A 25116-nucleotide genomic window follows, 5' to 3' on the forward strand; every position below is an offset into this window, starting at 1 on the left:
CCCCAGGTGCCCCCAGGTGCCCCCAGGTGCGCTCAGGTGCGTCAGTCGCCGCCGTTGGCGCGGATGGTGCGGCGGATCCAGGAGGTGAAGGCGCAGACGCGGCTGTACACACCTGGCCGGCCCCGCTGGCCGCACACCTGCAGCCCCCAGGAGACCACGCCCTGCAGGTAACCCCCGCACACCAGCGGGCCCCCGGAGTCACCCTGCACAGGTGAGACAGGTAACGGACAGGTGAGACACACCTGGGACAGGTAAATACACCTGAGATACACCTGAGATACACCTGGCACAGACCACGCCCTGCAGGTAACCCCCGCACACCAGCGGGCCCCCGGAGTCACCCTGTGCAGGTGAGACAGGTAACGGACAGGTGAGACACACCTGGGACAGGTAAATACACCTGAGATACACCTGAGATACACCTGGCACAGACCACGCCCTGCAGGTAACCCCCGCACACCAGCGGGCCCCCGGAGTCACCCTGCGACAGGTGAGACAGGTGAGACAGGTAAATACACCTGAGACAGGTAAATACACCTGAGATACACCTGAGATACACCTGGCACAGACCACGCCCTGCAGGTAACCCCCGCACACCAGCGGGCCCCCGGAGTCACCCTGGGACAGGTGAGACAGGTGAGACAGGTAAATACACCTGAGACAGGTAAATACACCTGAGATACACCTGAGATACACCTGAGACAGGTAAATACACCTGGGATGGGTGAGACACAGGTGGGACAGGTGAGTGCCCCCAGGTGTCCCCATTACAGGTGAGTCCCCCCAGGTGTGTCCCAGGTGTGTCCCACCCATTCCCCCCATACAGGTGAGTCCAGCCCCTCCCTTCCCATACAGGTGAGTCCCCCCACACAGGTGAGTCCCTCCAGGTGTTCTTCAGGTGTGTCCCACCCCCATTTCCCCATCCAGGTGAGTCCCCCAATACAGGTGAGTCCCCCCAGGTGTGTCCCACCCATCCCCCCACACACAGGTGAGTCCCCCCATACAGGTGAGTCCCCCCAGGTGTGTCCCACCCATTTCCCCCATACAGGTGAGTCCCCCCAGGTGTTCCCCAGGTGTGTCCCACTCCCATTCTCCCCATCCAGGTGAGTCCAACCCCTCCCTTCCATCACAGGTGAGGCCCCCCAGGTGTGTCCCACCCCCATTTCCCCCCACACAGGTGAGTCCCTCCAGGTGTTCCCCAGGTGTGTCCCACTCCCATCCCCCAATACAGGTGAGTCCCCTCAGGTGTGTCCCACCCATTTCTCCCATCCAGGTGAGTCCCCCCCATACAGGTGAGTCCCCCCAGGTGTGTCCCAGGTGTGTCCCACCCCCATCCCCCCCATACAGGTGAGTCCCCTCATACAGGTGAGTCCCCCCAGGTGTGTCCCACTCCCATTTCCCCCATACAGGTGAGTCCCCCCAGGTGTCCCCAATACAGGTGAGTCCCCCCAGGTGTGTCCCACCTCCATTCCCCCAATACAGGTGAGTCCCCCCAGGTGTTCCCCAGGTGTGTCCCACCCATTTCTCCCACACAGGTGAGTCCCCCCAATACAGGTGAGTCCCCCCAGGTGTTCCCCAGGTGTGTCCCACTCCCATTCCCCCCATCCAGGTGAGTCCTCCCCATCCAGGTGAGTCCCCAATACAGGTGAGTCCCCCCATACAGGTGAGTCCCCCCATACAGGTGAGTCCCCTCAGGTGTGTCCCACCCCCATTCCCCCCATACAGGTGAGTCCCCCAATACAGGTGAGTCCCCCCCATACAGGTGAGTGTCCCCAGGTGAGTCCCACCCCCATTTCCCCCATACAGGTGAGTCCAACCCCTCCCTTCCCATACAGGTGAGTCCCCCCAGGTGTGTCCCCAATACAGGTGAGTCCCCCCAGGTGAGTCCATCCAGGTGAGTCCCTCCAGGTGTTCCCCAGGTGTGTCCCACCCATCCCCCCCCAATACAGGTGAGTCCCAACCCCCTCCCAGGTGAGTCCCCCCCACACCTGGCCACACCTGGCCCCTCCCCCCCACACCTGGCCACACCTGGCCACACCTGGCCACCTCTGATCACACCTGGCCCCTCCCCCACACACACCTGGCCGCACCTGGCCGTACCTGGCCACACCTGGCCTCACCTGGCCACACCTGGCCACACCTGGCCTCACCTGGCCACACCTGGCCGTACCTGGCAGGAGTCGGTGCCGTCCCCGGCCCGGCCGCCGGCGCAGAGCATGTTGGGAGTGATGGCACCTGGGTACAGGTGAGCGCAGTCGGCGTTGGACCAGGTGAACACCTCCCCGCACTGCAGCACGTTGGGGAACGCACCTGCGCAGGTGGGACAGGTGGGACAGGTGAGATTGGACAGGTGAGAGAGGTGGGACATGGACAGGTTGGACAGGTGAGATCGGACAGGTGGGACAGGTGAGATCGGACAGGTGAGACAGGTGAGATTGGACAGGTGGGAGAGGTGAGATGGGACAGGTGAGACAGGTGAGATGGGACAGGTGAGATCAAACAGGTGGGACAGGTGAGATGGGAAAGGTGGGACAGGTGGGACATGGACAGGTGGGACAGGTGGGACATGGACAGGTGGGACATGGACAGGTGGGACAGGTGAGACATGGACAGGTGAGATTGGACAGGTGGAACATGGACAGGTGGGACAGGTGAGGGACAGGTGGGACAGGTGGGACAGGTGAGATTGGACAGGTGGGACATGGACAGGTGGCACAGGTGAGATTGGACAGGTGAGACAGGGGGGACAGGTGAGGTGGGACAGGTGAGACAGGTGAGATTGGACAGGTGGGACAGGTGAGATTGGAGAGGTGAGATTGGAGAGGTGAGATTGGACAGGTGAGATTGGACAGGTGGGACAGGTGAGATGGGACAGGTGGGACAGGTGAGACAGGTAAGACAGGTGAGACAGGTGAGATTGGACAGGTGAGATTGGACAGGTGGGACAGGTGAGATTGGACAGGTGAGATCGGACAGGTGAGGACAGGTGGGATGGGACAGGTGAGATTGGACAGGTGGAACATGGACAGGTGGGACAGGTGAGATCGGACAGGTGGGACGGGTGTGGGACAGGTGAGACAGGTGAGATATGGACAGTTGAGACATGGACAGGTGGGACATGGACAGGTGGGACAGGTGAGGACAAGTGAGACAGGTGAGGGACAGGTCAGACAGCTGGGACAGGTGGGACATGTGAGATGGGACAGGTGAGATTGGACAGGTGAGATCGGACAGGTGAGATGGGACAGGTGGGACAGGTGAGATTGGACAGGTGAGATTGGACAGGTGGGACAGGTGGGACAGGTGGGACAGGTGAGATTGGACAGGTGAGATTGGACAGGTGGGATGGGACAGGTGAGATTGGACAGGTGGGACAAGTGGGACAGGTGAGATGGGACAGGTTGGACAGGTGAGATCAGACAGGTGGGACAGGTGAGATCGGACAGGTGAGATGAGACAGGTGGGACAGGTGAGATTGGACAGGTGAGACGGGACAGGTGGGACAGGTGAGTTCGGACAGGTGAGATCGGACAGGTGGGACAGGTGAGATTGGACAGGTGGAACATGTGAGGACAGGTGGGACAGGTGAGATGGGACAGGTGGAACAGGTGAGATCGGACAGGTGAGATGGGACAGGTGAGACAGGTGAGATCGGACAGGTGGGACAGGTGGGACAGGTGAGACAGGTGGGACAGGTGGGATCAGACAGGTGAGACAGGTGAGATCGGACAGGTGAGATGGGTGAGATTGGACAGGTGAGATGGGACAGGTGGGACAGGTGAGATGGGACAGGTGAGATGGGACAGGTGAGATTGGACAGGTGGGACAGGTGGGATCGGACAGGTGAGATGGGACAGGTGAGATTGGACAGGTGGGACAGGTGAGATCGGACAGGTGAGATTGGACAGGTGAGATGGGACAGGTAGGACAGATGAGGGACAGGTGGGACAGGTGGGACAGGTGAGATACAGGTGAGATGGGACAGGTGGGATTGGACAGGTGGGACAGGTGAGACATGGACAGGTGAGACAGGTGGGATTGGAAAGGTGGGACAGGTGGGACAGGTGAGACATGGACAGGTGAGACAGGTGGGATTGGAAAGGTGGGACAGGTGGGACAGGTGAGATGGGACAGGTGAGGGACAGGTGGGACAGGTGGGACATGGACAGGTGAGATGGGACAGGTGAGGACAGGTGAGATGGGACAGGTGAGATGGGACAGGTGGGACAGGTGGGACAGGTGGGGACAGGTGGGGACAGGTGACACAGGTGGGACAGGAGAGATCAGACAGGTGGGACAGGTGAGATTGGACAGGTGGACAGGTGGGACAGGTGAGATCAGACAGGTGAGATGCGACAGGTGAGATCGGACAGGTGGGACAGGTGAGATTGGACAGGTGAGATGGGACAGGTGGGATCGGACAGGTGAGACAGGTAAAGGACAGGTGGGACAGGTGGGACAGGTCTCACGTGACCCCTCCCGTGTTCATTTTTCCCTCCCCAGTCCCTCCCACCCTTTCACCTGTCCCCAGGTGTGTTCCCACCCTCACCTGTCCCTCACCTGTCCCTCACCTGTCCCACCCCTCACCTGTCCCTCACCTGTCCCTCACCTGTCCCACCCCTCACCTGTCCCTCACCTGTCCCTCACCTGTCCCACCCCTCACCTGTCCCTCACCTGTCCCACCCCCCAGGTGTGTCCCACCCCTCACCTGTCTCCAGGTGTGCCCCCCATCCCCTCACCTGTCCCACCCACCCCCCTCACCTGTCCCTCATCTGTCCCACCCTCACCTGTCCCTCACCTGTCCCTTACCTGTCCCACCCTCACCTGTCCCTCACCTGTCCCATCCCTCACCTGTCCCACCAACCCCCTCACCTGTCCCCAGGTGTGTTCCCACCCCTTACCTGTCTCCAGGTGTGCCCCCACCTATTTACCTGTCCCACCACCCTTACCTGTCCCTTACCTGTCCCTTACCTGTCCCTTACCTGTCCCTTACCTGTCCCACACCTGTCCCTCACCTGTCCCTCACCTGTCCCTCAGGTGTGCCTCCACCCCCTCACCTGTCCCACCTACCCCCTCACCTGTCCCCAGGTGTTCCCACCCCTCACCTGTCCCACCCCTCACCTGTCCCACCCCTCACCTGTCTCCAGGTGTGCCCCCACCTCTTTACCTGTCCCACCAACCCCCTCACCTGTCCCTCACCTGTCCCACCCCTCACCTGTTCCACCCTCACCTGTCCCACCCCTCACCTGTCCCAGGTGTGTCTCACCTTGCGGGCTCCGTGTGCTGCCCCACCCGCTCACCACACACCTGTCCCTCACCTGTCCCACCCTCACCTGTCCCTCACCTGTCCCACCCCTCACCTGTCCCTCACCTGTCTATCACCTGTCTATCACCTGTCTCCAGGTGTGCCCCCACCCCCTCACCTGTCTATCACCTGTCTCCAGGTGTGCCCCCACCCCCTCACCTGTCTATCACCTGTCTCCAGGTGTGTTCCCACCTCTCACCTGTCCCCAGGTGTGCCCCCACCTCTTTACCTGTCCCACCAACCCCCTCACCTGTCCCTCACCTGTCTCCAGGTGTGCCCCCCACCCCCTCACCTGTCCCACACCTGTCCCACCTGTCCCACCCCTCACCTGTCCCTCACCTGTCCCACCCCCCAGGTGTGTCCCCACCCTCACCTGTCCCAGGTGTGTCTCACCTTGGGGGCTGCGGGTGCTGCCCCACCCGCTCACCACACACCTGTCCCTCACCTGTCCCACCCTCACCTGTCCCCAGGTGCGTCCCACCCTCACCTGTCCCACCAACCCACTCACCTATCACCTGTCCCTCACCTGTCCCACCCTCACCTGTCCCAGGTGTGTTCCCACCCCCCAGGTGTGTTCCACCCTCACCTGTCTCAGGTGTATCTCACCTTGTGGGCTCCGTGTGCTGCCCCACCCGCTCACCACACACCTGTCCCTCACCTGTCCCACCCCCCAGGTGTGTTCCCACCCCTCACCTGTCCCACCCTCACCTGTCCCAGGTGTGTCTCACCTTGCGGGCTCCGTGTGCTGCCCCACCCGCTCACCACACACCTGTCCCTCACCTGTCCCACCCTCATCTGTCCCACCCTCACCTGTCCCTCATCTGTCCCACCCTCACCTGTCCATCACCTGTCCCACCCTCACCTGTCCCAATCTCACCTTGCGGGCTCCGTGTGCTGCCCCACCCGCTCACCACACACCTGTCCCTCACCTGTCCCACCCCTCACCTGTCCCACCCCTCACCTCTCCCCAGGTGTGCCCCCACTCCCTCACCTGTCTATCACCTGTCCCCAGGTGTGTTCCCACCCTCACCTGTCCCTCACCTGTCCCACCCTCACCTGTCCCCAGGTGTGTTCCCACCCCTCACCTGTCTCCAGGTGTGCCCCCCACCCCCTCACCTGTCCCACCCTCACCTGTCCCACCCTCACCTGTCCCTCACCTGTCCCAGGTGTGTCTCACCTTGCGGGCTCCGCGTGCTGCCCCACCCGCTCACCACACACCTGTCCCTCACCTGTCCCACCCTCACCTGTCCCAATCTCACCTGTCCCACCCCTCACCTGTCCCAGGTGTGTCCCACCCTCACCTGTCTCAGGTGTGTCTCACCTTGCGGGCTCCGTGTGCTGCCCCACCCGCTGACCACACACCTGTCCCACCCTCACCTGTCCCAGGTGTGTCTCACCTTGCGGGCTCCGTGTGCTGCCCCACCCGCTGACCACACACCTGGCGCCCACCTGGGCGCACCTGTGCGGGAGCTGCGCGGGGCGCACGCGCGGGCCGAGGCGGGCGGCAGTGCGCAGGCGCAGCAGCATGACGTCACTGTCATGGCGGCCGGGGCGGTAGCGCGGGTGGACGAAAGCGCGCGCCCAGGTGAGACATTGCTCCGCCCCTTCCGGTTCCGTCAGGTCGTGCTCGCCCAGCAGGACCCGCAGGGGGCTGGGCAGGTAAAGGGGGGACAGGTGAGCTCAGGTGAGCTCAGGTGAGCACACCTGGGACAGGTAAATGGGGTTTGGAATGGGACAGGTGAGCTCAGGTGAGCTCAGGTGAGACATTGCTCCGCCCCTTCCGGTTCCGTCAGGTCGTGTTCCCCCAGCAGGACCCGCAGGGGGCTGGGCAGGTAAAGGGGGGGACAGGTGAGCTCAGGTGAGCTCAGGTGTGCTCACCTGGGACAGGTAAATACACCTGGGACAGGTAAATACACCTGGGACAGGTAAATGGGGTTTGGAATGGGACAGGTGAGCTCAGGTGAGCTCAGGTGAGCACACCTGGGACAGGTAAATACACCTGGGACAGGTAAATGGGGTTTATAATGGGACAGGTGAGCTCAGGTGAGCTCAGGTGAGCACACCTGGGACAGGTAAATGGGGTTTGGAATGGGACAGGTGAGCTCAGGTGAGCTCAGGTGAGCACACCTGGGACAGGTAAATGGGGATTTATAATGGGACAGGTGAGCTCAGGTGAGCTCAGGTGAGCACACCTGGGACAGGTAAATGGGGTTTGGAATGGGACAGGTGAGCTCAGGTGAGCTCAGGTGAGCACACCTGGGACAGGTAAATGGGGTTTGGAATGGGACAGGTGAGCTCAGGTGAGCTCAGGTGAGCACACCTGGGACAGGTAAATGGGGTTTGGAATGGGACAGGTGAGCTCAGGTGAGCTCAGGTGAGCTCAGGCGAGCACACCTGGGACAGGTAAATACACCTGGGACAGGTAAATGGGGTTTGGAATGGGACAGGTGAGCTCAGGTGAGCTCAGGTGAGCTCAGGTGAGCACACCTGGGACAGGTAAATACACCTGGGACAGGTAAATGGGGTTTGGAATGGGACAGGTGAGCTCAGGTGAGCTCAGGTGAGCACACCTGGGACAGGTAAATACACCTGGGACAGGTAAATGGGGTTTGGAATGGGACAGGTGAGCTCAGGTGAGCTCAGGTGAGCTCAGGTGAGCACACCTGGGACAGGTAAATGGGGTTTGGAATGGGACAGGTGAGCTCAGGTGAGCTCAGGTGAGCACACCTGGGACAGGTAAATGGGGTTTGGAATGGGACAGGTGAGCTCAGGTGAGCTCAGGTGAGCACACCTGGGACAGGTAAATGGGGTTTGGAATGGGACAGGTGAGCTCAGGTGAGCTCAGGTGAGCTCAGGCGAGCACACCTGGGACAGGTAAATACACCTGGGACAGGTAAATGGGGTTTGGAATGGGACAGGTGAGCTCAGGTGAGCTCAGGTGAGCTCAGGTGAGCACACCTGGGACAGGTAAATACACCTGGGACAGGTAAATGGGGTTTGGAATGGGACAGGTGAGCTCAGGTGAGCTCAGGTGAGCACACCTGGGACAGGTAAATACACCTGGGACAGGTAAATGGGGTTTGGAATGGGACAGGTGAGCTCAGGTGAGCTCAGGCGAGCACACCTGGGACAGGTAAATACACCTGGGACAGGTAAATGGGGTTTGGAATGGGACAGGTGAGCTCAGGTGAGCTCAGGTGAGCACACCTGGGACAGGTAAATGGGGTTTGGAATGGGACAGGTGAGCTCAGGTGAGCTCAGGTGAGCACACCTGGGACAGGTAAATACACCTGGGACAGGTAAATGGGGTTTGGAATGGGACAGGTGAGCTCAGGTGAGCTCAGGTGAGCACACCTGGGACAGGTAAATACACCTGGGACAGGTAAATGGGGTTTGGAATGGGACAGGTGAGCTCAGGTGAGCTCAGGTGAGCTCACCTGGGACAGGTAAATGAGGATTTATAATGGGACAGGTGCGCTCAGGTGAGCTCAGGTGAGCACACCTGGGACAGGTAAATACACCTGGGACAGGTAAATACACCTGGGACAGGTAAATGGGGATTTATAATGGGACAGGTGAGCTCAGGTGAGCACACCTGGGACAGGTAAATGGGGTTTATAATAAGACAGGTGAGCTCAGGTGAGCTCAGGTGAGCACACCTGGGACAGGTAAATGGGGTTTGGAATGGGACAGGTGAGCTCAGGTGAGCACAGGTGAGCAAACCTGGGACAGGTAAATACACCTGGGACAGGTAAATGGGGATTTGGAATGGGACAGGTGAGCTCAGGTGAGCTCAGGTGAGCACACCTGGGACAGGTAAATGGGGTTTATAATGGGACAGGTGAGCTCAGGTGAGCACACCTGGGACAGGTAAATGGGGATTGGAATGGGACAGGTGAGCTCAGGTGAGCTCAGGTGAGCACACCTGGGACAGGTAAATGGGGATTGGAATGGGACAGGTGAGCTCAGGTGAGCTCAGGTGAGCACACCTGGGACAGGTAAATGGGGTTTATAATGGGACAGGTGAGCTCAGGTGAGCTCAGGTGAGCACACCTGGGACAGGTAAATGGGGATTTTTAATGGGACAGGTGAGCTCAGGTGAGCTCAGGTGAGCACACCTGGACAGGTAAATACACCTGGGACAGGTAAATACACCTGGGACAGGTAAATGGGGTTTATAATGGGACAGGTGAGCTCAGGTGAGCTCAGGTGTGCTCACCTGGGACAGGTAAATACACCTGGGACAGGTAAATGGGGATTGGAATGGGACAGGTGAGCTCAGGTGAGCTCAGGTGAGCACACCTGGGACAGGTAAATGGGGTTTGGAATGGGACAGGTGAGCTCAGGTGAGCTCAGGTGAGCACACCTGGGACAGGTAAATGGGGTCTGGAATGGGACAGGTGAGCTCAGGTGAGCGCCCAGGTGAGACATTGCTCCGCCCCTTCCGGTTCCGTCAGGTCGTGTTCCCCCAGCAGGACCCGCAGGGGGCTGGGCAGGTAAAGGGGGCACAGGTGAGCTCAGGTGAGCTCAGGTGAGCTCAGGTGAGCACACCTGGGACAGGTAAATGGGGATTGGAATGGGACAGGTGAGCTCAGGTGAGCGCCCAGGTGAGGCTCAGGTGAGGCCCAGCAGGACCCGCAGGGGGCTGGGCAGGTAAAGGGGGGACAGGTGAGCTCAGGTGTGCTCAGGTGAGCACACCTGGGACAGGTAAATGGGGTTTATAATGGGACAGGTGAGCTCAGGTGAGCTCAGGTGAGCACACCTGGGACAGGTAAATGGGGATTTTTAATGGGACAGGTGAGCTCAGGTGAGCTCAGGTGAGCACACCTGGGACAGGTAAATACACCTGGGACAGGTAAATACACCTGGGACAGGTAAATGGGGATTTATAATGGGACAGGTGAGCTCAGGTGAGCTCAGGTGAGCACACCTGGGACAGGTAAATACACCTGGGGCAGGTAAATGGGGATTTATAATGGGACAGGTGAGCTCAGGTGAGCTCAGGTGAGCACACCTGGGACAGGTAAATACACCTGGGACAGGTAAATGGGGTTTGGAATGGGACAGGTGAGCTCAGGTGAGCTCAGGTGAGCACACCTGGGACAGGTAAATACACCTGGGACAGGTAAATGGGATTTGGAATGGGACAGGTGAGCTCAGGTGAGGCTCAGGTGAGCACACCTGGGACAGGTAAATGGGGTTTATAATGGCACAGGTGAGCTCAGGTGAGCTCAGGTGAGCACACCTGGGACAGGTAAATACACCTGGGACAGGTAAATTGGGATTTATAATGGGACAGGTGAGCTCAGGTGAGCGCCCAGGTGAGCCGATACCCCCCCAAAACCCCCATTTTCCCCCCGATTTTCATTAAATTTTTTTTGTTCCTCCCCTCCCAGGTGCCCCCAGGTGTGCCCAGGTGTGCCCAGGTGTGTTTGTATCCCCCTCAGCCGTGCCCAGGTGTGCCCACGTGTGCCCAGGTGTGCCCAGGTGTGTTTCTATCACCCTCAGGTGTGCCCAGGTGCCCCCAGGTGTGCCCAGGTGAGCCAATACCCCCCCAAAACCCCCATTTTTCCCCCGATTTTCATCGAATTTTTTTTGTTCCTCCCCTCCCAGGTGCCCCCAGGTGTGCCCAGGTGCCCCCAGCCGTGCCCAGGTGTGCCCAGGTGTGCCCAGGTGTGCCCAGGTGTGTTTGTATCCCCCTCAGCTGTACCCAGGTGAGTGCCCAGGTGCCCCCAGGTGCGCCCCCAGGTGTACCCAGGTGTGCCCAGGTGTGTTTCTATCCCCCCCAGGTGCCCCCAGGTGCCCCCAGGTGAGTGCCCAGGTGTGTTCGTATCCCCCTCAGGCGTGCCCAGGTGTGCCCAGGTGTGCCCAGGTGAGTGCCCAGGTGTGCCCAGGTGTGCCCAGGTGAGTTCCCAGGTGCCCCCAGGTGCCCCCAGGTGCCCCCAGGTGTGTTTGTATCCCCCCCATCTGTGCCCAGGTGCCCCCAGGTGTGTCCAGCTGTGCCCAGCTGGGCCCAGGTGTGTTTGTATCCCCGCCAGGTGTGCCCAGGTGAGTACCCAGGTGCCCCCAGGTGTGCCCAGGTGTGTTTGTATCCCCCTCAGGTGTGCCCAGGTGAGTGCCCAGGTGTGCCCAGGTGAGCCGATACCCCCCCAAAACCCCCATTTTCCCCCCGATTTTCACCGAATTTTTTTTGTTCCTCCCCTCCCAGGTGCCCCCAGCCGTGCCCCCAGGTGTGCCCAGGTGTGCCCAGGTGTGCCCAGGTGTGTTTTTATCTCCCCCAAATGCCCCCAGGTGCCCCCCAGGTGTACCCAGGTGTGTTTGTATCCCCCTCAGACATGCCCAGGTGAGTGCCCAGGTGCCCCCAGGTGTGCCCAGGTGTGCCCAGGTGTGTTTGTATCCCCCCCAGGTGTGCCCAGGTGCCCCCAGCTGTGCCCAGGTTTGCCCAGGTGTGCCCAGGTGCCCTCAGGTGAGTGCCCAGGTGCCCCCAGGTGTGTTTGTATCCCCCCCAGGTGTGCCCAGGTGAGTGCCCAGGTGTGCCCAGGTGAGTGCCCAGGTGTGCCCCAGATGAGTGCCCAGGTGTGATTTTTAACCCCCCAGGTGTATCTCAGGTGTGCCCAGGTGTGCCCAGGTGTGCCCAGGTGCCCCCAGGTGTGCCCAGGTGTGCCCAGGTGTGTTTGTATCCTCCCCAGGTGTGCCCAGGTGTGCCCCCAGGTGCCCCCAGGTGTGCCCAGGTGAGTGCCCAGGTGTGCCCCAGGTGTGTTTGTATCCCCCTCAGGCGTGCCCAGGTGCCCCCATCCGTGCCCAGGTGTGTGCCCAGGTGTGCCCAGGTGCCCCCAGGTGTGCCCAGGTGTCCCCAGGTGCCCCCAGCCGTGCCCAGGTGTGCCCAGGTGTGTTTCTATCCCCCCCAGGTGTGCCCAGGTGTGTTTCTATCCCCCCCAGGTGTGCCCAGGTGTGTTTCTATCCCCCCCCAGGTGTGCCCAGGTGTGTTTCTATCCCCCCCAGGTGCCCCCAGGTGCCCCCAGGTGTGCCCAGGTGCCCCCAGGTGCCCCCAGGTGTGCCCAGGTGCCCCCAGGTGCGCTCACCTGTGGCTGTGGCAGTGGGCGGCGGTCAGGACCCAGCGGGGGCCGATCAGGACCCCCCCGCAGTGGATGGCGCCCCCCAGGTGTGCCCAGGTGTGCCCAGGTGTGCCCAGGTGTGCCCAGGTGTGCCCGGGTGTGTTCCCAGGTGCCCCAGGTGTGCCCAGGTGTGCCCAGGTGTGCCCAGGTGTGCCCAGGTGTGCCCGGGTGTGTTCCCAGGTGCCCCAGGTGTGCCCAGGTGTGCCCAGGTGTGCCCAGGTGCCCCCAGGTGTGCCCAGGTGTGTTTGTATCCCCCCCAGCTGTACCCAGGTGTGCCCAGGTGTGCCCAGGTGTGCCCAGGTGTGTTTGTATCCCCCCCAGGTCAGTGCCCAGGTGCCCCCAGGTGCCCCCAGGTGCCCCCAGCTGTGCCCAGGTGTGCCCAGGTGTGTTTCTATCCCCCTCAGGTGTACCCAGGTGAGTGCCCAGGTGCCCCCAGGTGCCCCCAGCTGTACCCAGGTGTGTTTGTATGCCCCCCATGTGCCCCCAGGTGCCCCCAGGTGTGCCCAGCTGTTCCCAGGTGTGCCCAGGTGCCCCCACGTGAGTGCCCAGGTGCCCCCAGCCGTGCCCAGGTGAGTGCCCAGGTGTGCCCAGGTGTGTTTGTATCTCCCCACAGGTGTACCCAGGTGTGTTTTTATCCCCCTCAGGTGTGCCCAGGTGAGTACCCAGGTGCCCCCAGCCGTGCCGAGGTGTGCCCAGGTGTGCCCAGGTGTGTTTGTATCCCCTTTAAGTGTGCCCAGGTGTGCCCATGTGTGTTTATATCCCCCTCAGGTGCCCCCAGGTGTGCCCAGGTGTGTTTGTATCCCCCTAAGGTGTGCCCAGCTGTACCCAGGTGTGTGCCCAGGTGCCCCCAGGTGCCCCCAGGTGTACCCAGGTGTACCCAGGTGTGTTTGTATCTCCCCACAGGTGTGCCCAGGTGTGTTTGTATCCCCCCCAGGTGCCCTCAGGTGTGCCCAGGTGAGCCGATACCCCCCCAAAACCCCCATTTTTCCCCCGATTTTCACCGAATTTTTTTTGTTCCTCCCCTCCCAGGTGCCCCCAGGTGCCCCCAGGTGCCCCCAGGTGTGCCCAGGTGCCCCCAGGTGCGCTCACCTGTGGCTGTGGCAGTGGGCGGCGGTCAGGACCCAGCGGGGGCCGATCAGGACCCCCCCGCAGTGGATGGCGCCCCCCAGGTGTGCCCACGTGTGCCCAGGTGTGCCCAGGTGTGTTTGTATCCCCCTCAGGTGTGCCCAGGTGTGCCCCAGGTGCCCCCAGGTGAGTGCCCAGGTGTGTTTCTATCCCACTCAGGTGTGCCCAGGTGTGCCCAGGTGTGTTTGTATCCCCCCCAAGTGTGCCCAGGTGCCCCCAGGTGTGCCCAGGTGAGTGCCCAAGTGTGTTTGTATCCCCCTCAGGTGTGCCCAGGTGTCCCCCAGGTGTGCCCAGGTGTGCCCAGGTGTGCCCAGGTGCCCTCAGGTGTGCCCAGGTGTGTTTGTATCCCCCCCCAGGTGCCCCCAGGTGTTCCCAGGTGTGCCCAGGTGTGTTTGTATCCCCCCCAGGTGCCCCCAGCCGTGCCCAGGTGTGCCCAGGTGAGTGCCGAGGTGCCCCCAGGTGCCCCCAGGTGAGTGCCCAGGTGTGCCCAGGTGTGTTTGTATCCCCCCCCAGGTGCCCCCAGGTGCCCCCAGGTGTACCCAGGTGTGTTTGTATGCCCCTCAGGTGTGCCCAGGTGTGCCCAGGTGTGCCCAGGTGAGCCGATACCCCCCCAAAACCCCTATTTTCCCCCCGATTTTCACCGAATTTTTTTTGTTCCTCCCCTCCCAGGTGCCCCCAGCTGTGCCCAGGTGTCCCCAGGTGTGCCCAGGTGTGTGCCCAGGTGTGCCCAGGTGTGCCCAGGTGTGTTTGTATCCCCCTCAGGTGTCCCCAGGTGTGCCCAGGTGTGTTTGTATCCCCCTCAGGTGTGCCCAGGTGCCCCCAGGTGAGTGCCCAGGTGCCCCCAGGTGTCCCCAGGTGTGCCCAGGTGTGTTTGTGTCCCACTCAGGTGTGCCCAGGTGTGCCCCCAGGTGCCCCCAAGTGTGACCAGGTGTGCCCAGGTGCCCCCCAGGTACCCCCAGCCGTGCCCAGGTGCCCCCAGGTGTGCCCAGGTGTGCCCAAGTGTGTTTCTCTCCCCCCCAGGTGTGCCCAGGTGCCCCCAGGTGCCCCCAGCTGTGCCCAGGTGTGTGCCCAGGTGTGCCCACCTGCCCCCAGGTGTACCCAGGTGTGTTTGTATCCCCCCCAGGTGCCCCCAGCCGTGCCCAGGTGTGCCCAGGTGAGTGCCGAGGTGCCCCCAGGTGCCCCCAGGTGAGTGCCCAGGTGTGCCCAGGTGTGCCATGTGAGTGCCCATGTGTGTTTGTATCCCCTCCAGGTGCCCCCAGGTGTGCCCAGGTGTGTTTGTACCTCCCCCAGGTGAGCCCAGGTGAATACCCAGGTGTGCCCAGGTGTGCCCAGGTGTGCCATGTGAGTACCCATATGAGTGCCCAGGTGTGCCCAGGTGTGCCCAGGTATGTTTCTATCCCACTCAGGTGTGCCCAGCTGTCATTGTATGCCCCTCAGGTGTGCCCAGGTGTGTACCCAGGTGCCCCCAGGTGTGCCCAGGTGTGTTTGTATCCCCCCCAGCTGTTCCCAGGTGCCCCCAGGTGTCCCCAGCTGTGCCCAGGTGCCCCCAGGTGTGCCCAGGTGAGTGCCCAGGTGTGCCCAGGTGAGCCGATACCCCCCCAAAACCCCCATTTTTCCCCCGATTTTCACCGAATTTTTTTTGTTCCTCCCCTCCCAGGTGCCCCCAGGTGTGCCCAGGTGTGCCCAGGTGTGCCCAGGTGCCCCCAGGTGTGCCCAGGTGCCCCCAGGTGCCCCCAGGTGTGCCCAGGTGTGTTTGTATCCCCCTCAGGTGTGCCCAGGTGTGCCCAGGTGTGCCCAGGTGAGTGCCCAGGTGTGCCCAGGTGTGTTTGTATCCCTTCCAGGTGTGCCCAGGTGTGTTTCTATCCCCCCCAGGTGTGCCCAGGTGTCCCCAGGTGTGTGCCCAGGTGTATCTCAGGTGCCCCCAGGTGTGCCCAGGTGTGTTTGTATCCCCCTCAGACGTGCCCAGGTGAGTGCCCAGGTGTGCCCAGGTGTGCCCAGGTGAGCCGATACCCCCCCAAAACCCCCATTTTTCCCCCGATTTTCACCGAATTTTTTTTGTTCCTCCCCTCCCAGGTGCCCCCAGGTGTGCCCAGGTGTGCCCAGGTGTGTTAGTATCCCCTTTAAGTGTGCCCAGGTGTGTTTGTATCCCCATCAGGTGTGCCCAGGTGTACCCAGGTGAGTGCCCAGGTGTGCCCAGGTGTGCCCAGGTGTGCCCAGGTGTGTTTGTATCCCCCTCAGGTGTGCCCAGGTGCCCCCAGGTGTGCCCAGGTGTGCCCAGGTGTGTGCCCAGGTGCCCCCAGGTGCCCCAGGTGTGCCCAGCTGTGCCCAGGTGTGTTTGTATCCCCCCCCAGCTGTGCCCAGGTGCCCTCAGGTGCCCCCAGGTGAGTGCCCAGGTGTGCCCAGGTGTGTTTCTATCCCCCCCAGGTGTGCCCAGGTGTCTCCAGGTGCCCCCAGGTGTGCCCAGGTGTGCCCAGGTGTGCCCAGGTGTGTTTCTATCCCCCCCAGGTGCCCCCAGGTGCCCCCAGCCATGCCCAGGTGTGCCCAGGTGCCCCCAGGTGTACCCAGGTGTGTTTGTATCCCCCCCAGGTGCCCCCAGGTGCCCCCAGTGCCCCCAGCCGTGCCCAGGTATGCCCAGGTGCCCCCAGGTGTGCCCAGCTGTATGCCCAGGAGTGCCCAGGTGCCCCCATCCGTGACCAGGTGTGCCCAGGTGCCCCCAGGTGTGTTTCTATCCCCCCCAGCTGTACCCAGGTGCCCCCAGGTGCCCCCAGGTGCGCTCACCTGGGGCTGTGGCAGTGGGCGGCGGTCAGGACCCAGCGGGGGCCGATCAGGACCCCCCCGCAGTGGATGGCGCCCCCCGGCTGCAGCAGCAGCGCCTGGTACGGGTGGTGGCGCCGCTCGCAGCCCTCCCCGCCCACGATCCGGTTCTCGTCCGCGGCCGCTGCCACCAGTTAGAACCAGTATAAACCAGTTAGAACCAGTATAAACCAGTTAGAACCGGTTCTGACCAGTATAAACCAGTATAGACCAGTATAAACTAGTATAGACCAGTATAGACCAGTATGGAGTGCTGCCCTCCCAGTACCCCCAAAGCGCCCCCACAGCCACTGCCAACTGGTTAGAACTGGTTAGAACCGGTTCTGACCAGTATAAACCAGTATAAACCAGTATAAACCAGTATAGACCAGTATAGACCAGTATAAACCAGTATAACCCAGTATGGACCAGTTTGGACTGGTGCTCTCCCAGTACCCCCAAAGCGCCTCCACAGCTGCTGCTGACCGGTTAGAACCGGTTAGAACCGGTATAGACCAGTATAGACCAGTATAAACCATTATAGACCAGTATAGACCAGTATAAACCAGTATAGACCAGTATAACCCAGTATAAACCAGTTTGGAGTGGTGCTCTCCCAGTACCCCCAAAGTGCCCCCACAGCCACTGGCGACCGGTTAGAACCAGTTCTGACCAGTATAAACCAGTATAAACCAGTATAGACCAGTATAGACCAGTATAAACCAGTATAGACCAGTATAGACCAGTATAGACCAGTTTGGACTGGTGCTCTCCCAGTACCCCCAAAGTGCCCCCACAGCTGCTGCTGACCGGTTCAAACCAGTTAGAACCGGTTCTGACCAGTATAAACCAGTATAAACCAGTATAGACCAGTATAGACCAGTATAGACCAGTATAAACCAGTATAAACCAGTTTGGACTGGTGCACTCCCAGTACCCCCAAAGCGCCCCCACAGCCACTGCCGACCGGTTAGAACCGGTTAGAACCAGTATAGACCAGTATAAACCAGTATAAACCAGTATAGACCAGTATAGACCAGTATAGACCTGGGATCTCCCCATGACTTCCCAGTCCATCCCAGTTTCCTCCCAGTATAAACCAGTATAAACCAGTTCCCTCCAATCCCCTCCCAGTCCATCCCAGTTCATCCCAGTTCCCTCCCAGTCCATCCCAGTTCCCTCCCAGTATAAACCAGTTACCTCCCAGTTCCCTCCCAGTCCATCCCAGTATCCCTCCCAGTGCTCCCAGTTCAAACCAGTGTCCCCAGTCCCCTTCCAGTTCCCTCCCAGTATAAACCAGTTACCTCCCAGTTTCCTCCCAGTCCCTCCCAGTGCCCCCAGTTCACCCTCCCAGTACAAACCAGTTCACCCTGATCGCCTCCCACTCACTCCCAGTTCATCCCAGTTCAAACCAGTCCCTCCCAGTCCCTCCCAGTTCAAACCAGTTCCTTCCCAGTTCATCCCAGTTCCTCCCAGTCCCTCCCAGTGTCCCCAGTTCACCTCTCACTCCATCCCAGTATGGCCCAGTTCATTCCCAGTAACTCCCAGTTCACTCCCAGTTCATCCCAGTTCACTCCCAGTTCATCCCAGTTCACTCCCAGTTCAAACCAGTACACCCAGTTTGTTCCCAGTTCACTCCCAGTTCACTCCCAGTTCATCCCAGTTCATCCCAGTTCATCCCAGTTCACTCCCAGTGCTCCCAGTTCATTCCCAGTTCATCCCAGTTAACCCCCACTTTGTTCCCAGTTTGTTCCCAGTTCACTCCCAGTTCAAACCAGTCCCTCCCAGTGCTCCCAGTTCACCCCTGGCTCCATCCCAGTATGGCCCAGTGCCCTCCCAGTAACTCCCAGTTCATCCCAGTTCACTCCCAGTGCTCCCAGTTCATTCCCAATTCACTCCCAGTTTGTTCCCAGTTCATTCCCAGTGCTCCCAGTTCAAACCAGTGCTCCCAGTTCATTCCCAGTTCATCCCAGTTCGTTCCCAGTTCACTCCCAGTTTGTTCCCAGGTCCTTCCCAGTTCACTCCCAGTTCAAACCAGTGCTCCCAGTTCACCCCGTTTATTCCCAGTTCATCCCAGTTCAATCCCAATTTGTTCCCAGTTCATTCCCAGTGCTCCCAGTTCATCCCAGTTCACTCCCAGTGCTCCCAGTCCCTCCCAGTTCATTCCCAGTTCACTCCCAGGTCAAACCAGTGCTCCCAGTTCACTCCCAGTTTGTTCCCAGTCCCTCCCAGTGTCCCCAGTTCACCTCTGGCTCCATCCCAGTATGTCCCAGTTCACTCCCAGTTCAAACCAGTTCACTCCCAGTTCAGCCCAGTTCACTCCCAGTTCAAACCAGTTCACTTCCTGTTCAAACCAGTTCACTCCCAGTAACTCCCAGTTTGTTCCCAGTTCATCCCAGTTCATCCCAGTTCACTCCCAGTTTGTTCCCAGTTCATTCCCAGTGCTCCCAGTTCATTCCCAGCTCCTTCCCAGTTCACTCCCAGTTTGTTCCCAGTTCATTCCCAGTGCTCCCAGTTTGCCCCCAGTTCACTCCCAGTTTGTTCCCAGTTCACTCCCAGTTTGTTCCCTGTTCAAACCAGTGCTCCCAGTTTGTTCCCAGTTTGCTCCCAGTTCATCCCAGTTCACTCCCAGTTTGTTCCCAGTTCACTCCCAGTTCACTCCCAGTTCACTCCCAGTTCAAACCAGTGCTCCCAGTTCACTCCCAGTGCTCCCAGTTTGTTCCCAGTTCACCCCCAGTTTGTTCCCAGTTCACTCCCAGTTTGTTCCCAGTTCACCCCCAGTTTGTTCCCAGTTCACTCCCAGTTTGTTCCCAGTTCACTCCCAGTTCACTCCCAGTGCTCCCAGTTCATCCCAGTTCAAACCAGTGCTCCCAGTTCACTCCCAGTTTGTTCCCAGTTCATCCCAGTTCATCCCAGTCCCGCCCAGTTCCTCCCAGTCCCTCCCAGTGTCCCCAGTTCACCCCTCGCTCCATCCCAGTATGGCCCAGTTCACTCCCAGTTCAAACCAGTTCACTCCCAGTGCTCCCAGTTTGTTCCCAGTTCAATCCCAGTGCTCCCAGTTCAAACCAGTGCTCCCAGTTCAGTCCCAGTTCACTCCCAGTAACTCCCAGTTCAGCCCAGTTCATTCCCAGTAACTCCCAGTTCATCCCAGTTCATTCCCAGTGCTCCCAGTTCATCCCAGTTCATCCCAGTTCACTCCCAGTTTGTTCCCAGTTTACTCCCAGTGCTCCCAGTTCAAACCAGTGCTCCCAGTTCAAACCAGTGCTCCCAGTTCATCCCCAGTTTGTTCCCAGTTTATTCCCAGTTCATCCCAGTTTACTCCCAGTGCTCCCAGTTCAAACCAGTGCTCCCATTTCACTCCCAGTTCATCCCAGTTCAATACCAGTTTGTTCCCAGTTCCTTCCCAGTTCATCCCAGTTCACTCCCAGTTCATCCCAGTTCATTCCCAGTGCTCCCAGTTCATCCCAGTTCATCCCAGTTCACTCCCAGTTCCTTCCAGTTCCTTCCCAGTTCATCCCAGTTCACTCCCAGTTTGTTCCCAGTTCATCCCAGTGCTCCCAGTACAAACCAGCAGCTCCCAGTTCACCCCCAGTTCACTCCCAGTGCTCCCAGTTCATCCCAGTTTGTTCCCAGTTCACTCCCAGTGCCCCCCAGTCTCTCCCAGTACAAACCAGCAGCTCCCAGTCCCTTCCCAGTTCACTCCCAGTTTGTTCCCAGTTCATCCCAGTTCACTCCCAGTCCCTTCCCAGTTCACTCCCAGTGCTCCCAGTTTGTTCCCAGTTCGTCCCAGTTCATCCCAGTTCACTCCCAGTCCCTTCCCAGTTCGCTCCCAGTGCCCCCCAGCCCAAACCAGTCCAAACCAGTACAAACCAGTATAAACCAGTACAAACCAGTGGCCAGCAGCAGCCCCCCAGCCCAAACCAGTACAAACCAGTATAAACCAGTACAAACCAGTGGCCAGCAGCAGCCCCCCAGCCCAAACCAGTATAAACCAGTATAAACCAGTACAAACCAGTGGCCAGCAGCAGCCCCCCAGCCCAAACCAGTATAAACCAGTATAAACCAGTGACCAGCAGCAGCCCCCAGCCCAAACCAGTCCAAACCAGTATAAACCAGTACAAACCAGTGGCCCCCCAGCCCAAACCAGTATAAACCAGTACAAACCAGTACAAACCAGTGGCCCCCCAGCCCAAACCAGTATAAACCAGTATAAACCAGTACAAACCAGTGGCCAGCAGCAGCCCCCCAGCCCAAACCAGTAAAACCAGTACAAACCAGTGGCCCCCCGGCCCAAACCAGTACAAACCAGTATAAACCAGTACAAACCAGTGGCCAGCAGCAGCCCCCCAGCCCAAACCAGTATAAACCAGTATAAACCAGTACAAACCAGTGGCCCCCCAGCCCAAACCAGTATAAACCAGTATAAACCAGTACAAACCAGTGGCCCCCCGGCCCAAACCAGTACAAACCAGTATAAACCAGTACAAACCAGTGGCCAGCAGCAGCAGCGGCAGCAGCCGCTCCATCGGGAGGAGGAGGAGGGTGAGGAAGGAGAATCCCAGTTCAGACCAGTTCAGACCAGTTCAGCCCAGTTCCCTCCCAGTTCGTTCCCAGTTCCTCCCAGTTCCCTCCCAGTTCATCCCAGTTCCTCCCAGTTCATCCCAGTTCCTCCCAGTTCCCTCCCAGTTCATCCCAGTTCCTCCCAGTTCATCCCAGTTCACTCCCAGTTCCCTCCCAGTTCATCCCAGTCCCTCCCAGTCCATCCCAGTTCATCCCAGTTCATCCCAGTTCATCCCAGTTCATCCCAGTTCACTCCCAGTCCCTCCCAGTTCCCTCCCAGTTCATCCCAGTGTGGTCCCAGTTCCCTCCCAGTTCACTCCCAGTTCCCTCCCAGTGCCTCCCAGTCCATCCCAGTTCCCTCCCAGTTCACTCCCAGTCCCTCCCAGTCCCTCCCAGTCCATCCCAGTCCCTCCCAGTTTCCTCCCAGTTCATCCCAGTTCCCTCCCAGTCCATCCCAGTTCCCTCCCAGTTCACTCCCAGTCCCTCCCAGTCCATCGCAATCCCTCCCAGTTCCCTCCCAGTTCAGCCCAGTTCCCTCTTCAGGGCCTCCCAGTTCATCCCAGTTCACTCCCAGTCCCTCCCAGTTCATCCCAGTTCATCCCAGTTCCTCCCAGTTCCCTCCCAGTTCCCTCCCAGTTCCTCCCAGTTCATCCCAGTTCATCCCAGTTCATCCCAGTTCCTCCCACAGCCCCAAACTGCCCTTTCCAGTTTAGCCCAGTTCCTCCCAGTTCCTCCCAGTTCACTCCCAGTTCCCTCCCAGTTCCCTCCCAGTATATCCCAGTTCCCTCCCAGTTCCCTCCCAGTTCCCTCCCAGTTCATCCCAGTTCCCTCCCAGTTCTGCCCAGTTCCTCCCAGTTCCTCCCAGTTCCCTCCCAGTTCATCCCAGTTCCCTCCCAGTTCATCCCAGTTCATCCCAGTTCATCCCAATACCCTCCCAGTTCATCCCAGTCCCTCCCAGTCCCTCCCAGTTCATCCCAGTTCATCCCAGTTCCTCCCACAGCCCCAAAGTGCCCTTTCCAGTTTAGCCCAGTTCCGCCCAGTCCCTCCCAGTTTCCTCCCAGTTCCTTCCAGTTCATCCCAGTTCATCCCAGTACGGTCCCAGTTCATCCCAGTAACCTCCCAGTGCTCTCCCAGTTTGCTCCCAGTTCAATTCCACTTCCCTCCCAGTGCTCCCAGTCCATCCCAGTGCTCCCAGTTCGTTCCCAGTCCATCCCAGTTCATCCCAGTTCATCCCAGTTCCTCCCACAGCCCCAAAGTGCCCTTTCCAGTTCCTCCCAGTTCCCTCCCAGTTCCCTCCCAGTTCATCCCAGTTCATCCCAGTTCCCTCCCAGTTCATCCCAGTTCCCTCCCAGTTCATCCCAGTTCCCTCCCAGTTCCCTCCCAGTTCATCCCAGTTCCTCCCAGTTCACTCTCAGTCCATCCCAGTTCATCCCAGTACCCTCCCAGTTCATCCCAGTCCATCCCAGTTCATCCCAGTACCCTCCCAGTGCTCTCCCAGTTTGCTCCCAGTTCAATTCCACTTCCCTCCCAGTGCTCCCAGTTCGTTCCCAGTCCCTCCCAGTCCCTCCCAGTCCCTCCCAGTTCATCCCAGTTCAAACCAGTGCCCCGAATGGAAGGGGAGGGGGCGCTAAGCAGCCACTTCCGGGACTACAACTCCCGTCGTGCCCCGCGCCCCTATAGAGGTGTGTTACTTCCGGGACTACAACTCCCATCGTGCCCCGCGCCCCATAGAGGTGTGTTACTTCCGGGACTACAACTCCCGTCGTGCCCCGCGGCGGCTTTCCCGCCCTCCTTAAAATGACCCCAGTCCATCCCAGTTTATCCCAGTTCATCCCAGTCCATCCCAGTGCCCTCCCAGTTCCCTCCCAGTCCCTCCCAGTCCCTCCCAGTAACTCCCAGTGACACCAGTAACCCCCAGTGACACCAGTGGCTTTTATTGTCCCCAGTTTAGGGTCCCAAGATGGCGCCGGGGACCACTGGGGCTCCCAGTGCTCCCAGTGGCCCTCCCAGTGCTCCCAGTGCTCCCAGTGGCCCTCCAGCAGCTCCTCCCAGTGCTCCCAGTGGCCCTCCAGCAGCTCCTCCCAGTGCTCCCAGTGGCCCCCCAGCGACTCCTCCCAGTGCTCCCAGTGGCCCCCCAGCAGCTCCTCCCAGTGCTCCCAGTGGCCCTCCCAGTCCTCCCAGTGCTCCCAGTGGCCCCCCAGCAGCTCCTCCCAGTCCTCCCAGTGCTCCCAGTGGCCCCCCGGCGGCTCCTCCCAGTGCTCCCAGTGGTGCTCCGAGGGTTCCTCCCAGTGGTTCCAACAGGCGACCTGAGGGGGACACGGGGTGGGGTCACTCTGCGGCCGTCGTGGTGGCGGTCATCGTCATCGTCATCTTCATCCCACCACCAACGCCATCGTCATCATCATCGTTTTCCCAATGCCATCGTCATCTTCATCCCACCATCGTCATCATCATCCCACCATCATTGTCATCTTCATCCCACCACCATTGTCATCTTCATCCCATCATCATTGTCATCTTCATCCCACCACCAACACCATCGTCATTGTCATCGTCATCCCAACGCCACCATCTTCATCCCACCATCATCATCTTCATCATCTTCATCCCACCACCAACGCCATCGTCATCGTCATCTTCGTCCCAACGCCAACACCACCATCGTCATCTTCATCCCACCACCATCGTCATCCTCATCGGCATCCCAACGTCATCGTCATCCCGACAATATCGTCATCGTCAACTTCATCCCACCACCATCGTCATCCTCATCATCATCTTTGTCCCAACGCCATTGTCATCGTCATCCCACCACCATCGTCATCGTCATCGTAATCCTGACACCATCGTCATCTTCATCCCACCACCAACGCCGTCATCATCGTCATCGTCATCCCGACGCCATTGTCATCGTCATCCTCATCGTCATCCCAACGCCATCGTCATCATCATCCCACTACCATCATCTTCATCCCACCACCATTATCATCGTCATCCCGACGCCATCATCATTCTCATCGTCTTCGTCATCCCGACACCATTGTCATCATCATCCTCATCCCACCACCATCGTCATCGTCATCCTAACACCATCGTCATCCTCATCATCATCGTCATCCCAACTCCATCGTCATCTTCATCCCACCACCAACGCCATCGTCATCGTCATCTTCATCCCGCCACCATTGTCATCTTCATCCCACCACCATTGTCATCTTCATCATCTTCATCCCACCACCAACGCCATCGTCATCGTCATCTTCGTCCCAACGCCATCGTCATCATCATCCCACCATCATTGTCATCTTCATCCCACCACCGTCATATTCATCCCACCACCAACGCCATTGTCATTGTCATCGTCATCCCACCCCCATCGTCATCGTCATCCCACCACCACCACCATTGTCATCGTCATCTTCATCCCAACACCATCGTCATCGTCATCTTCATCCCGACACCATCATCATCATCGTCATCCCACCACCATCGTCGTCGTCTTCGTCGTCCCAACACCATCGTCATCTTCATCCCACCACCATTGTCATCTTCATCCCACCACCATCGTCATCGTCATCCTCATCCCACCACCATCGTCATCATCTTCGTCATCCCAACGCCATCGTCATCCTCATCATCATCTTTGTCCCAACGTCATCGTCATCTTCATCCCACCACCATCGTCATCGTCATCGTCATCCCACCACCATCGTCATCTTCATCGTCATCATCATCATCCCACCACCATTGTCATCCTCATCGTCATCGCCATCGTCATCCCAAAACCATTGTCATCCTCATCATCATCATCATCCCAATGCCATCGTCATCTTCATCCCACCATCATCATCATCGCCATCCCACCACCATCGCCATCATCATCCCACCACGATCTTCTTCATCATCATCTTCACCCCACCACCACCATCATCACCATCTTCATCCCACCACCATTGTCATCATCATCTTCATCCCACCATCATCTTCATCTTCATCAGACCCTCATCTTCATCATCATCCTCATCATCATCACCATCACCATCCCACCACTGTCCTCACCACCTTCATCCCCTCCTCATCTTCATCATCATCTTCACCATCTTCATCCTCCCACCATCATCATCATCATCATCATCACCATCCCACCTCCATCATCATCATCTTCATCCCACCACCACCATCCTCACCACCTCCATGCCACCATCTTCATCCTTCCCT

General features: G+C 59.4%; 1 protein-coding gene across 1 annotated transcript; it reads right to left on the reverse strand.

Moving 5' to 3' along the window:
• Window positions 1-41: 41 nt before the first annotated feature.
• Window positions 42-20974, reverse strand: LOC140681266 (trypsin-like). Its single transcript, XM_072920799.1, has 5 exons — window positions 20828-20974; window positions 16324-16483; window positions 6703-6956; window positions 2171-2310; window positions 42-203 (listed from the first exon to the last, which is right to left on the reverse strand). The coding sequence occupies exons 1-5, from the start codon at window positions 20862-20864 to the stop codon at window positions 42-44; spliced, it is 753 nt and encodes a 250-aa protein (XP_072776900.1). The 5' UTR covers window positions 20865-20974.
• Between the last annotated feature and the right edge of the window lie 4142 nt (window positions 20975-25116).

Source organism: Taeniopygia guttata, chromosome 33 (genome assembly GCF_048771995.1).
Source record: "Taeniopygia guttata chromosome 33, bTaeGut7.mat, whole genome shotgun sequence".
In the NCBI taxonomy this organism is placed as follows: domain Eukaryota; kingdom Metazoa; phylum Chordata; class Aves; order Passeriformes; family Estrildidae; genus Taeniopygia; species Taeniopygia guttata.

Excerpts from the sequence above, each read along its gene's own strand:
- LOC140681266 (XM_072920799.1), bottom strand. The coding sequence starts at position 20,864 with ATGGAGCGGCTGCTGCCGCTGCTGCTGCTGGCCACTG. Across the intron at positions 16,484-20,827 it reads GCTGCTGCTGCTGGCCACTG|CGGCCGCGGACGAGAACCGG; the intron begins GTTTGTACTGGT and ends AACTGGTGGCAG. Across the intron at positions 204-2,170 it reads ACGGCACCGACTCCTGCCAG|GGTGACTCCGGGGGCCCGCT; the intron begins GTACGGCCAGGT and ends TCACCTGTGCAG.